The sequence below is a fragment of the Carex rostrata genome, chromosome 23, assembly GCF_964058835.1.
Source record: "Carex rostrata chromosome 23, lpCarRost1.2, whole genome shotgun sequence".
Lineage (NCBI taxonomy): Eukaryota > Viridiplantae > Streptophyta > Magnoliopsida > Poales > Cyperaceae > Carex > Carex rostrata.
In genome coordinates, this window is record NC_135940.1 from 6,666,390 (window position 1) to 6,682,102 (window position 15,713).

Genomic DNA, 15,713 nt, shown 5'->3' on the forward strand with positions numbered 1-15,713 from the left:
GATCTTTTGAGGCCTGGTCGACTGGCGTGGTGATCACTGATCAGGATTATGTCATTTTGGCATCTCTGCATTAAAGTTTTTTTCTTGAGTCAGTTTTTTCCTTACTCTCCCAAAAGATATGTTGTATTTTTACACACTTAGGTAATTAGATTCAAACAAAGTTTATATCTTTTATCATGTTATTACAAAATATATCACCGCGTGACTGTATAATTTTTAAAATTATATTGAATAAGTTACTTTTAACAAAAAAAAATCATATAAACACTTAATTAGTACATATAACTTACCATCACATTGTTATCAATTTCTCATCATTATATGTTAAAAAGATAACTACCTAAGTGTTTTCAGTACAACATATATGCTAAAAATTAATAAATACTGTATACATCTAAAATTGAACAATAAAATGAACACTTGAAAGATGAACTCGTCATATTTCCCTTTTTTATTTGTTTGATATAATTTTTAGCAGGCATGTTGTCTACTAATTTAATAAGTAAATAAAATAATGAGAAAAAGGTGTTAATCTCATACGTGGGCCTATGTGGGCCTAGAGTTGAGAATCCAACAGAGTTCCTTCAATTGGAACTAATTGGGCCGAAATTTCTTTTAATATAAATGAAACCTAATCTCCATAACATTTTGATCCTAATCGGCCTATTTAAAAGCAGCCCAAATTCTCCTAATTCAACGCCTTGAACAAACAAACATCCAAAAGTCAACACCAAACTTCAAAACCTCCGAAAATTCAAACTCAAAGACTCATAAAAGTCAATTCAAACGTTCAAATACCACACCGGTCAGAGAAAAGATTCATTATAAAATAAGGATAAAAGAGATATTATTATTATTATTTTTTTTTTTAAATGTGAATCGGTAACTACCTCACCTCATAGGCTCATTATACAAATGAAAGTATAAACGGATTCCTTTTCGAATGCCAACTGGAAATGCGACCGTATTAGTAAACAACCAATAAAATCAGAGCATCTGCATGAGAAAAATAAAAATAAAAAATAAAAATTTGTTGTTAAGCATCAATTTGAAATTAGCTCTAAACTATTGTAGTTTCATTTCACCGAAAACATGCATGTAACAATTATTTTGTCTTCCAGCTTCTAAGATTGTGTTCCAATACACTAATTAATGATTTATAAAAGAAAAGAAGAGAGAAAATACATAAAAGTTCACTGGAGTTATCTTTGACTTGGATGTGACAAAAATAAAAAAGTTCATACAAAAACTTCATTTTTGTCTTTTTGATCTCCTATTTCTCCTCTTATAATTTTTTTGATACTGAGACTGTGTTTCACAAAACTTTCGTTAATGGAAAGAAAGAAAAAGAACTACACAATTTCACTTCGTCTCTACTCCGACTTGGAGGTGAAGGATTTTGTCAAAATCCACAGCACGTTTCCCTCTGTACTGTAGCGTTTTCCTCCGCTCTCTCTTCGTTTTACCTCTTTCGGAGCAGGGCAAAATCTTCCCTCCGCCTGTGTTTCTCCCTTCCCTTCCCTTCCCCTCGGTTCCATCGTCTGGAGGATACGAATCTGTTGCTATTCTTTTATGAATAGCAGCTTCGTGCTTTTCGTTTATGTGTCTATCTCTTTCTTCAAAAGAGGAGGAGAGAGAGAGTGGAGAGAAAATGTAGAGAGATAAAGAGGAGAGAGATAGAGAGGATAGCAGGGAGAGCAGCAAATTTGGATAACAGCGGATTTCATTCCCCGTCTGAAGCACACCCTAAAACAAGTAAACTTCCTGGTTAAATCCGATTACGACATCACTCTCATTTTCTTTTTTTTATTCGTTGAATTATGAAACATAATTGAAAAATTCCAAACCAAATTATGAAAACATGATGATGGTGCATTTAAAAAAGTGCAGAAAAGCAATAAAACATACAGTTAAAAAAGAAAACGAGATCCACTGCTATTCTTTTCATATTTTTTTTCATACTCTTCTCTCTACCTTTTCTCTCCACTTTCTCTCTCCTCTTTTTTTGAAAAAAGAGATAAACACATAAAGAAAAGCACGCTGCTATTCTTAAAAGAATAGCAGCAGATTTGTATCCGTTAAAAAAGTGTACAAAAGCAAAACCAATTGCCGCAAGTAATCCACCAAATTGCCGAATGACGAATTGAATTTGATGCGGATCCGGATGTGTAACAGGGTTACCGGGTCTAATTAAACAACCCGTCATCATCCCAAGAGCCGAGGTAGTGCCCGCAGCCCGCTTCGACCAGCCGCCTTTTTTAATCCCACTCCGCAAGCTATCCCTCTTCTCTAAATTCTCTCGTTTGACAAACGAGGCGAGGAGAGAAGAGAGAGAGAAAATGAAGGCAGTCATCAAGGGGAAGTACGAGGTGTCGGAGAAGGCCTCTCTCGGCTCCAGCTTATTCACTCTCTCGGCCGCCGCCGGTGATCTGAGATTTAAGGCCACCGCCACCAACGCTACCTTCTCACCCGGACCTTCGCTCGAAGGCATCTCTCTCGCTGTTGAGAAGCCCGGCGCTTTCATCGTCGACGTCAATGTCCCCAAGAAAGTAAGCACCAGAGAGGGGTTTCCTCTAATTGGTTCTGTAATTTTGGGTTTATATTCTGGGAATTCCTTGGAGTGGTAGTATTTTGTGATTTCAATTAGATTTTTGATATGTAGCTGTTTATACGAGAATGAAGAAATTATCATGTTTATTTAGTGTGATTAGACTGTAAGGAGCTTCCCCGGTTTAATCTTGACTGTTGAAATGGTAGAACTTGGAAGTGCAGGTCAAATTTGACATTGAAAAAGTGCATAATTTTCATAATTTGTTTGTTTTCAGGTTAAATTTGTAGGTTATAGCAAAGTTTTGTTTCTAGGATTCTAATCCTGTAATTAACCATGTGACTCAACATGTTATTTTGGTTTGCCATGTAGAGGAATGAGCTAAGCAGCATAGCGTGACTAGATTGTGTAATGTAAAGATGGTATAATTATCCAAGCTTATAAATACCTCCAGTGTTATTTGGAAAAAGAAGTTCAACCTTTTACTGCTAAAAAGGGAAAAAAAGAAAATTATGCAAGTTCATATTATGTACCCATGGAACATTTATGCTTGCTTTTGGGAATGATGTAAAGGAGACAAAACATTTTGTTACTTTGCATGTTTGGCTTATTAGGATAAATAAACAGTGTTCACATTATTGGGATTAGCTCAAAAAGTGATGCATTTGATTATGTCCTTAAAATAATCTGTCGTCTAGTGCAAAATAATCAATTTGATGTTTTTATTTACTTGAACATCTTAGGATGTGCGGTTTCAATTCATGAACATGGCATTGGTGATGAACAAGCCAATGAATATTATGTACATGCACTCATGGGGGGACAACCGCACCACAATTGACTGCACCACGGTGTTTGACCCTGCCAACAAGGTCTCAGTGAGCCACTCGGTTGGCTCACGTGCGTGTCGTGTCAAGTACGCATATGCGCATGGTGAGTTGCGTAACACTGTGTTTGAGCCCTGCTATGACACTGGCAAGAACACTTGGGACTTTGCCTTGACAAGAAAACTTGAAGGCGGCAATGCAGTAAAGGGGACTTACAACTGCTCCAGCAAATTGTTGGGACTCGAGTGGAGCCGCGATTCCAAGACTGATGGAACATTCAAGGTGATCTTTTTGTTGCTTTATATTTTCACTCTTTGATCTCCTTATTTATACTCAATTTTTAATTGTATTTGTTTGTTACTTCTAACATTTATCGTACTGGGAGATGGCACAGAATTTTCTTGGCTTGTATTCTAAAATGACACCCTGGCATTCTATTAAGCCAACCCCATTCTCTTCGGAATTCAGATCTCCCAAAGTAACCCAAAATTTGAGTTTGGATCCGGACCGTCTGATCATAATCTGCACAAATATTAAAGGGGCCCTGTGCATTTCTACCTCGGGCCGGATTGGGTCGGATTCTGATCAGACTGTCCTGATCCGTACTCAAATTTTGAGTTACTTTAGGGGATCTGGACCCTTCTCTTTGGGCTAGTTTCTATAATTTGGAGTGGAACTTACTCTTGGAGTGTCTTGAGCAATATTGAATTTGAGCTTTAGATGGGAAATAATATATAACTGCTTGACGAACAAAGTTTTCAGTATTCAACATTTTCTCCATCATGCTGACCTAATGTATTTTCTGTTGCAACAGTTTAGGACAGTTTTATCACACAAAACGTACACTGAAAACTTATAGTTGGTGCAATTACAAGTGAACTATTTTTGTGGGTAATTCCTATAATTTCAAGCAGAGTATATGATCCAAGTGTCTTCAACAATATTCAATTTGAGCTTAAACAAGGGGGAAATAAATGCTTAATAGACAAAATTGTCAGTATTAAACATTATGCACTTTTCCATTATGAACTAATATTTTCTGATGACAACATTTCATCACATAAAATGCATATTGAAACTGTCATTGGTACCTTACATATGCAAAACATATCTCCATGGGTAGTTCCTACTTACTACAAATTTGGAGTTGAATGGATGATCTGAGTGTATTGAGCAAATATAGGGGTGTTCAAACGGTTGGTTCGGTTGAAACCGAAGTAAAATAACTGAACCAATCTTTTTTTCGGTTTACAAAAATAAAACCGAACCAAACCGATTAAACCTGTAAACCGATTAAAAACCAAACCGAACCGAACAAACCAAATTAAATTTTGGATTGTTCAGCTCAAACCGAAGTAAATCTGTCAGTACCAAAAATGTTGAAATTGAGCTCATTGAAAAATATTATTTTGAGGAAAAAGAAGTTTATCGTTCATCGATCAGAAAAAGTTACAAAGTTTAAGGTTTCGAACTGAAACCTATTACAAAACTCATTAAAAAAAGTAAGCTCAACATGTTAATTTGAGCTATATATTGAACTTAAAACTGAAAGAACAAAGGATAAGGTAATAAGGGAAACTTAGTGAATGAAATCAGAAAACAAAAGAAGAAAAGCCAAAATCAGAAAAATGAAACATGTAGCTATTTTTTTATGTTGCGCCTGTACCAGTTCGTTGCATCTTCCATTCTTAGACCACAACTTCCATTAATACACATAGCTCTTTATCTTGATCTCTGAAGATTTCGGAACATCTCTCTTCAAACAATATACTGTGAAATTAATATTAATTAATATTAGCTCCAGTGTTTTCAACATTCTGGAAAAAATGTTGAAATAAGAACAAAAAATTAAGAAAGAAATTTGGATAGAATCCTTTAAATTAAGTACAAAATATAGATCTGAGTGAAACTTGGACATTAGAGAAGAGAATCCAAGAAATTAAGGGGAGGGGAATGAAAAGAAATGATTCTTTTAAGAGGGTTGGGTGGGGAGTGAAGCACCATGTGCGCGCAAGAGAGAGATGGGGGCTAGGAAATGGGGATTTAGGGTTCTGCGATTTGACTCTGTAAATTCGGTTGGTTCAGGTACTTCGGTTTTCAAAAATTCAAAACCGAACCAAATTAAAGAAACTGAATTACAACAAAAATTGAACCGAACCGGTCCATTTAAACCGAAAAAACGAACCATTTAGTCCAAACTTTTCCGGTTCGGTTAAAAACCAAATAAACCGAACCATTTGAACACCCCTAAGCAAATAGTCAGTTGAGCTTAAAAGGAAACAAATGCTTCATGGACAAAATATTTAACATTATGCACCTTTTTTGTCTTAACTAATATTTTCTGTTGTTTGTGTTGAAAAAATATACTCTGACCATCATTTGTGCTTACTATGTGTGACTAACTTGTCTTTTTGGTGCAAGCTAAAAATCCAAGACCGAGCTATTGCTCTAAGCTTGTGGTGCTCATATCATGGGATTAATTACTCCATGAATTATGCAGTTGATCTGAAGTTTTGGTCAAGAAGCTTTCTTTAGCTTATGTTTTTGTTTCCTCTTGTAGGTGTCGGCTTCTATTGATATGGCGGAAGAAAAGAAATCTCCCAAGCTAATGGCCGAGCGTGTTTGGAATTATGACTTATTCTGATATGTTGCAGGAGAATTGTTACTTGTAATGTCGCTGGTCTATTTTGAACAAGGAATTATTGTTTCCCTCTCTTGTTGTTATCTGATCAATATGAGTGGTTGAAGAAATATTTTTTGATGTTAGCTTTTGTACCTAATAAGTCATTTACTAGCCAAGAGGCAGTGAAGGTCAGTTTATCTTGTGTTTGTTTTCTCGGTTTTTTTAGAGGTGTTATTAGTTCAGGTGTATGTGGTCAATTGACCAGCTCAATTTTTTTTTTAAAGATGTTTGGTCTGCCAATCAAGGTAAGCATCATATTGGAAATATAGCGGGGCCTTATAATATTGTATTGTTGTTTTTGTTTTAGATAAATTTGCAAATCTTAAAAAACATAACAACATTGATATCCAGTTTTGGATAAAGTTTGGTGTTGTTGATATCGTTGCACTGGTCCCTTAGCTGCAAAGTTCTATTGATGTTCAATCTATTTCGATGTATATTATTATATAGTATCCCGAATAAACTAATTATTAAATAGAGTTTCTTAAATTAAGAAATTCTATGTAAATTTTATATTCTTACATAGTCTTTTATTATGTAATTTTTTATTTATTCTATCTTATGGAATAAAAGATAGGGGGAATTTTATGTATCCCCTCAAAAACTTCAATTTTAGTATTTCCTCCTCAAAAAATTGTAATAGTGTATTTACCTTTCAAAATACTAAAACTTACATATTTATCCAAAATCAATAAAATAATAAAATTTAGCGTTAGTATTTAGTAAACAATATTAATTAATAAAATATGACCATTATGTCCTGGGTGGACGGGCACAGAGAGAAAGGAAGTTGTAACAAAACGAAACGATTTTACTTAGCACACTTTAATTAAATAAAAGTTATTTTTATCATAAATAATCGACGATAATATTGGTGAATTTATTTGTTGTGGCTTCGTAGCCAGTAAGAAATTTGGGCCTATACTTGACTATAAAAGGAAATAAGGAAGCAGATCACCTGCCCCCTCAGTCACTGCGGGATGGTTTAGGATTTAGGATTTAGAGTTTAGAGGGTCCACTAACAGTGACTCTGGGAGCAGGGAGGCAGACGATTCAATCTCAAGAAATAAACCTTACTATCAAATCAACTGTCGGTATCGCCAACATATCTTGAAATTAATCCAAATTCATCCCGTAACCAACTTTTTTTACAAGAATCAAGAACAATAATTCACGTCCCTAGAATAGCATACACAATGAAGAGTTCGCGCGCGCTCTAAAATCACTTCCTCACGACGGGTAATGATATTAACACAACAACTTTTAATATTTCAATTTCTAGAACGATTTTGTTTCTACTTAAAATATCTCCCTCAATCACTTATAAAAAAAGGTAGAAATAATAAGAAGAAAGCACGAAAAACACAACGTTTTTCATATTTTGAATTGTAACTTATTTTTAGCGTTTGACATCCCATACCTTGCATTGTGTTTTGCAATTAACACTTAGAGGTGCGTAAAAATTATTTTGATTGTTTGTAGAAACTAGAAGAATACAAATTAGGCTTTTGTAAGGTCTTTGCCGGTTCTATTATTTTTGGTAAATATATCTGAAGAAACTGAGAAAGCTTTGATAAGGCACGTTTGCCTCTTGGGAGCAAGAGAATAGAGAAGAATGAGATCGAACAGGAAACATATATGGTGTTTGTGATCTTTCTCGCTGAGGCATGAGAATATTAGAAGGGGATCGAGAGAACAATGGTGTTAACAGGTGAGGTGTCTCTTCAACAGAAGAAAAGAGGAGTAGAGTGGGAACGAGATGAGAGAGATGGGATGCAGTAAATTGGTTTTTGATTGATGAAAAGATTAGATATTTAATGGACACTCCATTTTAATAAAAGGATAAATTTGTCATTACAATTTTTAAAATAATTAAATAAAAGATAAAATAAATAAAAGGGGATAAAAGAAAGAAAGTAAAGTTTATATGGAGATATTGGATATTACGAGATATTTATGGAGAAATTAGCTATTTTGAAAATTTGAATGGGTACACTGAATTTTTTTTCTTTTTTTTATTAAAGGAATTAGGTACTCTCCAATATCTTTTAATGTTATTTTCAAGAATTAAACTTGCATCCAGGACTCGTGCTGATTGCACTAAGTCACTAAAATGTAGAATCACATTTATTTGGTTGATGTACAAAAAAGTACACTAATTAAATGGTATCTAAGAAGCTTTTAGTCTCAGCAAGTATTGTATTTTATTAATTAATTTTGCGTACCTCAATACAGGCATACAAGTATACAACCTAGAAGTTGATTTGGAAATTGTTTTCTATGAATTATTCTTAGAAAATATAAAATCCATCAAAATCTCAATTTCCTAAGGGAATCATTCAAGATATTTACTTATTTTATAAACCAACTATTTAAGGAAATAGAGATTGACATTAATGTAAAAGAGAGGCAGTTTTTCAAGGGAATAATTTGTAAAGGTTAAAATATCTACAAATTATAAATTTTGAATGATGTTGTGTTAAATCATGTTTCTAAATTTGAATGCTATACCAATTCCCCGCCTAATGAGAAGCGTATTCAATCTTATTCCAAAATATATATGGATTATGGAAGGCCGTCACACAAGGAAATATTTTTGAGACCGAATCGTCTGCCCCCCAGGGGCAGGAAATTCCTGCCCCTAGAGTCTCTGCGGGTGGGGCCCCGTTTAAAAACAGTAACAATAGTTAAACCCTTAAACAGTAACCGGTCCCACCCCGCAGTGACTCTGGGGGCAGGGATTTCCTACACCCCGGGGGACAGATGATTCGGTCTTAATATTTTTTCCTGAATCAAATCAAAGATAATAAGCATTACAAGATCCATCCAACACGTTTCTCAAATTTCACTGCTAGGAGTCTGAAAGATTTATTTTTGAAAATAGCTTTAATTGGTTAAAAGTTTTGATGTTAGTAGCATATTTTTAAAAACAGCATTTTTGTATTATTTTTTCTTTGCCTTTTGGTTTTGAAGTTAAGAAATTATGTATTGTTAGTCGTTGTTATTGAATAATTATGTACTAACATTTGTAGTTTTTAGTTATTTAAAACATTATGGAAACATTGTATATGCGGTAAAAACAAAATGAGTGTTGTATATAAAAAAAAATACGATAATACAACTGTGGCATTCAATACGACACAGTGGACTAAAAAAAAATATACACTAATTGTCTAAGATTAAAGAGCTAGCTTTAATTAGTGATCGAACTCGAAACACAAGGCCCGCTAAGACCCAGGTGCATGGCGCCAAATAAGAAATTTAAAATTATTAAAACTAAATGTCATTAAAAAATAATATATAATAAAAGAGGAGGGTTAAATATCTTTATTTTTCATGGCTCCATCGTGTCACAACTTGTAATTTTTTAATAACAAAATTTTAAATACGAACTATATATTTTATCTACATTCACATAAAATATATAATTTTTCAGTTTTATTTTTTAAGAATGAGTTGAAAATCAACGTCTAAAATTTATCAATATCAATGTATTTTTACAATCTCTTGATATTAATAAAAATAAAGTTATTATATTTTAATTAAACTTAATTAATTGTATACATGCATAGAAAAAAAAATATAAATCAAATTTAACAGTTTTGTTTAGATATTTGAATTTTTAATTTTAAGTTATTACGTTTAGAACAGAGGTACAACAAAAACAGAAAAATACAAACATTTTACATAAAATATCTAAATTATTTTCCTAAATAATACAAAATAAAATTAAACACCACTCAATGAAACTTTCCTAAACCTTCTACTCAAATATTATGAAAATACGTTCTTAAACACCACTCAATAAAACTTTCCTAAACCTTTGAATATTATCAAAATACTTTCCTAAACCGACAATTAAGCCACGGATTTTTTTTTTAATATCCAACATTAAATAAAAAATATTAAATATACCCAGCTTGGTTGGGTATTATTAAGAATGACCAAACCGGTTATTTTTGGGCCGGTTGGATTAAAAATTAGGGCTGGCCATTATTAATCCAACCGGCCCAAAAAATAGTCGGTCAAGTTATTTATTTATTTTTTGAAATATTTGATAGATTACCTCTTATGATGTATAATTAGCACAATTATACTTAAATACGCTAAATTATGCTAAATTATGTTAAATTACGATAATTATACTAACGCTAAATTACGCTAATTATACTAAAATACGCTAAATTTAGCTAATTACGCTAAATTTAGCATAATTATACTAAATTTATCTTAAATGCTAAATTATGCTAGAATACACTAAATTATGCTAATTTATACTCAAGTAAAAATACTGGCAATTTTCTTTTATTTTTTTAAGTCATTTTGTGTCATCTTTCATAAAATAGTAAAAAAAATTTACAAAAATAGTAAAAATTGGTATTTTACAAGTTCATTATATAACCAATTTACTGAGCTACTTAAATCGAAAATTAGAAATGAAAAACTTAATCGGAAACTTCAACTCAAGTTTTGAGGCCCTTTCCTTTGTTTTTTGGCAATTCTGAATTTTGAAAATTAGCTAGAATGTCATTGACGCATGCATCTTTTCGCATGCTTTTCGAAAAGTGATCATTTGCTAAAATCGGACACTCAACCGTTGTTTTATGGTCGTTTGAAGTTTTATCGTCGTTTTTCGCCCTTTCAATAAAGATATTGTCTCTCTTGCCTTATCCCTTTCCTAACCTCTCCTGTTTACGAGAGATTTCTTAGCTAAATACATGTACAACATACATGTGCTTTACAAATGAGATGAATGACTTAAAAAAATTTGATACATATGCATTATAACATAATGACACACATCGAAATTGTTAGAGCATTCATAAACATCCGTTTGAAAAAAAATATATTTCTCATTTAGCTTTGAAATAACTCAAATAATATTTATTTATTTACTTATTCTTAATGTATTTTGGATTCGGATTATATCAGATTTACTGTAAGACCAATATAGACTAAAATCAAACAATAAGAGTATCTAGAAGAGAGAAATTTAGCGTAATTTATTATACATATGCTAATTACACAACAACAACAAAAAATAGTCTAACAAATATTTAAGAAAAAAAATTACCGGTTATTATTTGACTAGTTCAAATTTTTAATCGAACCGGCTAAAAAAAGACCGATTTGGATATTTTTTAAAAATACTCAGCTGATGTGGCACGTGGGTATATTTCATATTTTCTATTTAATGTTGGATATTAATAAAAAAATCGGTTTAAACGACGAGGGGCCGGACTTGTATCCTCTCTTCTCTGAAATCTCTCCTTTATAAACGAGGCCGGGAGAGGAGAGAGAGAGAGAGAGACTGCCCAGACATTTCGAAAAAGCAGAGAGAATGAAGGCGACTTCCACGAGAAACTATGTGTTGGAGGCCTCTTCCTGGTCTTCCATCGCCGCCTTAGTCACTCTCTCAACCAACGCCGGGGACCTGAGATTCAAGGCCTCCGCCATCGAAACCACCGGACCTTCGGTTGAAGGCATCTCTCTCTCTGTTGAGAAGCCCGGCGTCTTCATCGTCGACGTCAATGTCCCCAAGAAAGTAAGCATCAGAAGGGTTAATTTCCTTTTTTTGGTTTTGTATTTTGGGTTATTTGTGTTTTGTTTTTTTGGGTTACTTTAATGCTTGCTTTTTTTGGAAATGATACAGAGGGAACAAAAAAATTTGTCTCAAAATGTGCATTTAAAAGTCTTTAAAGTAATCTGACCTCTAGTGCAGAATAATTAATTTGATGTTCTTATTTTCTTGAACTTTTTAGGATGCCAAGTTTGAATTTATGGAATCGGGGTTGGTGATGAACAAGCCGGTGAACATTATGTGCGTGCACTCATGGCGGGATAATCACACCTCAGTGGACGGCACCGTGGTGTTTAACCCTGCTCATAAGGTCTCAGTGAGCCATGTGGTTGCCTCGCGTGATTGTCGTGTCAAATACACATATGCGCATGGTGAGTCACAGAACACCACGCTTGAGTCTTGCTATGATACTGGCAAGAACACCTGGAACTTTGCTCTTGCAAGAAAATTTGAGTGCAGCGATGTGCTCAAGGGAACTTACAACTCCTCCAGCAAGTTATTGGGACTCGAATGGACTCGTGATTCCAATAACCCCGACACTAAGTTTTTGGAGAGATTTGCTAATACATTCAAGGTGATCTTTTTGTTGCTTTGTATTTTTACTCTTTGATCTCCTTATATATACCCAATTTTTAGAATGCATTTGTTTGTTACATCTAATATTTCTTGTACTGGGAGCTGGCATGGAATTATTTAGGGTTGTATTTGCAAATGACACCCGGGCATTCTATTAAGTGAACTTATCTTCATGGCTAGTTCCTATAATTGGAGCCAAACTTGTTATTAGTGCGTGTTGAGCAACATTCAATGTGAGCTTTACACTAGAGATAAATCGTGAATGTTTGATGGACAAAGTTGTTAGTATTCAACATTTTTTTTCCATCATTCTGACCTGATATATTTTTTGTTGCAGCATTTATATAATGGAAAAGCACATAATGTTGAATACTGACAATATTTTGTTTGTTAGGCATTTGTTTCCCCCTGTAAAGCTCAATTGTATATTGCTCAAGACACTTGGATCATGTATTGTGATCCAAATTTATACATTGAACTGATGTTTTTTTCCCTACAGCTTGTGATGCTCGGATCATGAGACTCGTTACTGCTTGAGTTGTACGTATATTGAACTGATGTTTTGGTTAAAAAGGCTTTCTTTAGTTTATATTGTGTTTCCTCTTGCAGGTGTCAGCTTGTATTGATATGGAAAAACTTAACCAAAGACCAAAACTAATGATCGAGCATTCGTGGATTTTTGACTTATTCTGATCCTGTAGCTGGTAATGTCAGTAGTGGATTTAGCTTTGACAATGAATTATTATTTTATTATTTTCTTCTATTATTGTTATCTGGTACATGTGAGGAGTTAGAGAATTTTTGTTTGGTGTTAGCTTTTGTTCCTTACAAGTTAATTAATATGCAAGAGATGGTGAATGCCAGTTTTTCTTAGTTTTGTTTGGAGATGTTATTAGTTCAGGTGTATGCATCATGTAAAAAAGCTAAAATTGTTATCAGTTTTGCTCCTTAATTGGCCGATCAAGGCTCAGTTTGGTTTTACCTTTTCTTAGTTTTTTTTTTCTCTAACTGTTATTGAATTAAATTGCATTACATTTCAGTAGAGAAGGAATTACGGTAGTAGCAATTAGTTATCCTTCCTTTAATTATAAATTGTGAGAAATTCAAGTAATTAAGCAGTGATCATAATAGTTTTAAATTCTTTAATTATGTGCTATGGAAATAAAGAAAGGTTAAAAATTAAGCGGATAGGAAAGAACGATAGGTTAAGAATGAAATTGTGCTAGGGAACCGACCAAAATTTGAAATTTCTATTCAAAATTTCCAAATTGGCTTCCACCTTTCCAGTTTTTTTTTTTAAACCTTGGCAGTGGCTGTCAAGTATAATTTTTATTAATTAAAAAGTAACATACATCGGTCGAGAAATTGATCCGGGATGAGATCGTGGTTTTGAATCCCGAATCCACCTTTCCAGTTTTAATTAAGCTAGCTGGAGCAATTTCCACATAAGTAAAGAAGGGCATGTTTCTTCATTTCAAACTTATGAGATTGATTCTTCAGTTGGTGTTGAGTCTTGGTCTGTTGATGCATTAGATACTCGAAATATGAAAGTTGTAGATCTCAGTTTCTTGGATTTTTTAAGTTTTGATTCACTCAAATCGTAGCTCGTATGACCAAACGGTTATCAAAATACGAATGGTGTGCAAGTTGCTCGACATAAAGCGTTGCAACGTTTGATCAACCATTGCAACGGAATAATTTATTTTTGAGATCCAATTTTCTGCAAAAACTTTTAGAACCAACCGTTGTGACAACTATGACAACGCCTATTACCCGTTATAATGCTTATCAAGCATTGTGGAATTTCAACAATCTTCAAACTGGCATATCTCAACACTCAAGTGTCTGATTTCGGCATATGACCACTTTTCGGAAAACTTGTGAGGTGTAGATATTGATTTTGAACCTTCATCGGAACAATGATGCAGTTAATTATCTCAAAGATAAATGAAGAGCCTTAACAGTCATGTTGTAATTCTAAATCTTATGAACCTGGAAATATCTCAACTCAAGGAAATTGTTCAATTCAATAAATATATGTTTTGTAAATCTAGTCAAATAGATAAAGTGGATTGTTGCATAGTCCAACACCAGCCTCTAGAATGGAGTGCTTCCCGTTCGGGTACCACAAAAAGTCGCTGACTCGGTCAGTGCGACTCTAGATATCTGGAACATATGTCATCGCCCTGTCGACGTATTGGAACATCTCGTATGAAGTGGGTATATGGTCATGCTGTGTACCTCTACTAGATGATGGTACATTCCTACTGAAAGATGATATATCTCTACTAGATGCCATACTATATTTAATAATTTTTTGCTATTAATATTGGTAATAATTTTGGTCAAATATGATAAAAATTATAGTTAAATATTGTCATTTTGGTACGTTAAGTGTAATTTGAAATTAGTACTAATCTAGTCGACCTTGGTACTAATATAATCTAATTTTGATACTGATACGGCCTAAGTCTATGCGAGATGGTAGTGCCGTAGTGTGAGGTCGAGTTGGGGTGTGTGTGTATGGTCTGTCCCGTCTTGAAAACAGTACTAATTTAGACTGTAACTGAACTGGTACCAATTTATCTAAAACAGGGCAAGTTTTCACTGAAGTAGTAGGCAGCCCATATTACACGGCTCCTGAGGTTCTGAGGAGAAATTATGGACCAGAAATATATGTATGGACTGTGGAGTACAGGTGTAATCCTTGGTGTATGCATCGTATAAAAAAACTAAAATTGTTATCAGTTTCGCTCCTTAATTGGCCGATCAAGGGTTCAAGGCTCAGTTTGGTTTAATTTTTGTTTAGTTTTTTTTTTTTTTTTTTTTGTAACTGTTTGTGATGAATTAAATTGCATTACATTTACGGTAGTAAAAGTTAGTTTTCTTTCCTTTAATTACAAATTGTGAGAAATTAAGGCAATTAAGTAGTAATCAGAAAGGTTTAAAATTCTTTAATTATGTGCTATGGAAATTAAAAAAAGGTTAAAAAATAAGCGGATAGGAGAAAACGATAGGTAAAGGAATTGTGCGAGGGAACCGATCAAAATTTGAAATTTCCTATTAAAAATTTCCGAACTGGCTTCCACCTTTCCGGTTTTAATTAAGCTAGCAGCTAGCTGGAGCAATTTCTATTTCTTTATCAACTTCTACACTTTTTTAGAAAAAAAATTTACTATTTTTTCAGATAGATAGAAAATTATATGATCTAAAGATTTTGAACCATCTGATAGTAGTGATTTTCTACATTTTTAAATGTACAATTTTGTCTCCAGAGAAAATAAATGACTATTTAGAGTGAGAAAATTCTAAATTGTCCCTTGTGCATTTTAATTTAAAATGAGAAATATAAGATATTTGAGTGTTTTGATAGGAAAATGGACAATTTAGAATATTTCAACGGGTGTCCCAAAAATTATTTACTAATTTTTTATGGTGATGGCATACTAATTAATGGTTTTAAAAGTAATAATTTTCACAAAAGAACCTGATCAGATT

At 33.4% G+C, this 15,713-nt stretch overlaps 2 protein-coding genes across 2 annotated transcripts; both read left to right on the forward strand.

Annotated features, from left to right (window-relative positions):
- Positions 1 to 2,158: 2,158 nt before the first annotated feature.
- On the forward strand, positions 2,159 to 6,283 carry LOC144574627 (outer envelope pore protein 24B, chloroplastic-like). Its single transcript, XM_078324637.1, has 3 exons — positions 2,159 to 2,549; positions 3,292 to 3,657; positions 5,936 to 6,283. The coding sequence occupies exons 1-3, from the start codon at positions 2,340 to 2,342 to the stop codon at positions 6,017 to 6,019; spliced, it is 660 nt and encodes a 219-aa protein (XP_078180763.1). The 5' UTR covers positions 2,159 to 2,339; the 3' UTR covers positions 6,020 to 6,283.
- A 5,103-nt stretch (positions 6,284 to 11,386) lies between these two features.
- LOC144574625 (outer envelope pore protein 24B, chloroplastic-like) lies at positions 11,387 to 13,084 on the forward strand. The gene is made up of 3 exons (XM_078324634.1): positions 11,387 to 11,603; positions 11,821 to 12,213; positions 12,825 to 13,084. The coding sequence occupies exons 1-3, from the start codon at positions 11,400 to 11,402 to the stop codon at positions 12,906 to 12,908; spliced, it is 681 nt and encodes a 226-aa protein (XP_078180760.1). The 5' UTR covers positions 11,387 to 11,399; the 3' UTR covers positions 12,909 to 13,084.
- Positions 13,085 to 15,713: the final 2,629 nt, after the last annotated feature.

Coding starts and splice junctions, on each gene's coding strand:
- LOC144574627 (XM_078324637.1), top strand. CDS start 2,340: ATGAAGGCAGTCATCAAGGGGAAGTACGAGGTGTCGGAGAAGGCCTCT. Junction 2,550..3,291: donor ACGTCAATGTCCCCAAGAAA/GTAAGCACCAGA, acceptor TGAACATCTTAG/GATGTGCGGTTTCAATTCAT. Junction 3,658..5,935: donor AGACTGATGGAACATTCAAG/GTGATCTTTTTG, acceptor TTCCTCTTGTAG/GTGTCGGCTTCTATTGATAT.
- LOC144574625 (XM_078324634.1), top strand. CDS start 11,400: ATGAAGGCGACTTCCACGAGAAACTATGTGTTGGAGGCCTCTTCCTGG. Junction 11,604..11,820: donor ACGTCAATGTCCCCAAGAAA/GTAAGCATCAGA, acceptor TGAACTTTTTAG/GATGCCAAGTTTGAATTTAT. Junction 12,214..12,824: donor GATTTGCTAATACATTCAAG/GTGATCTTTTTG, acceptor TTCCTCTTGCAG/GTGTCAGCTTGTATTGATAT.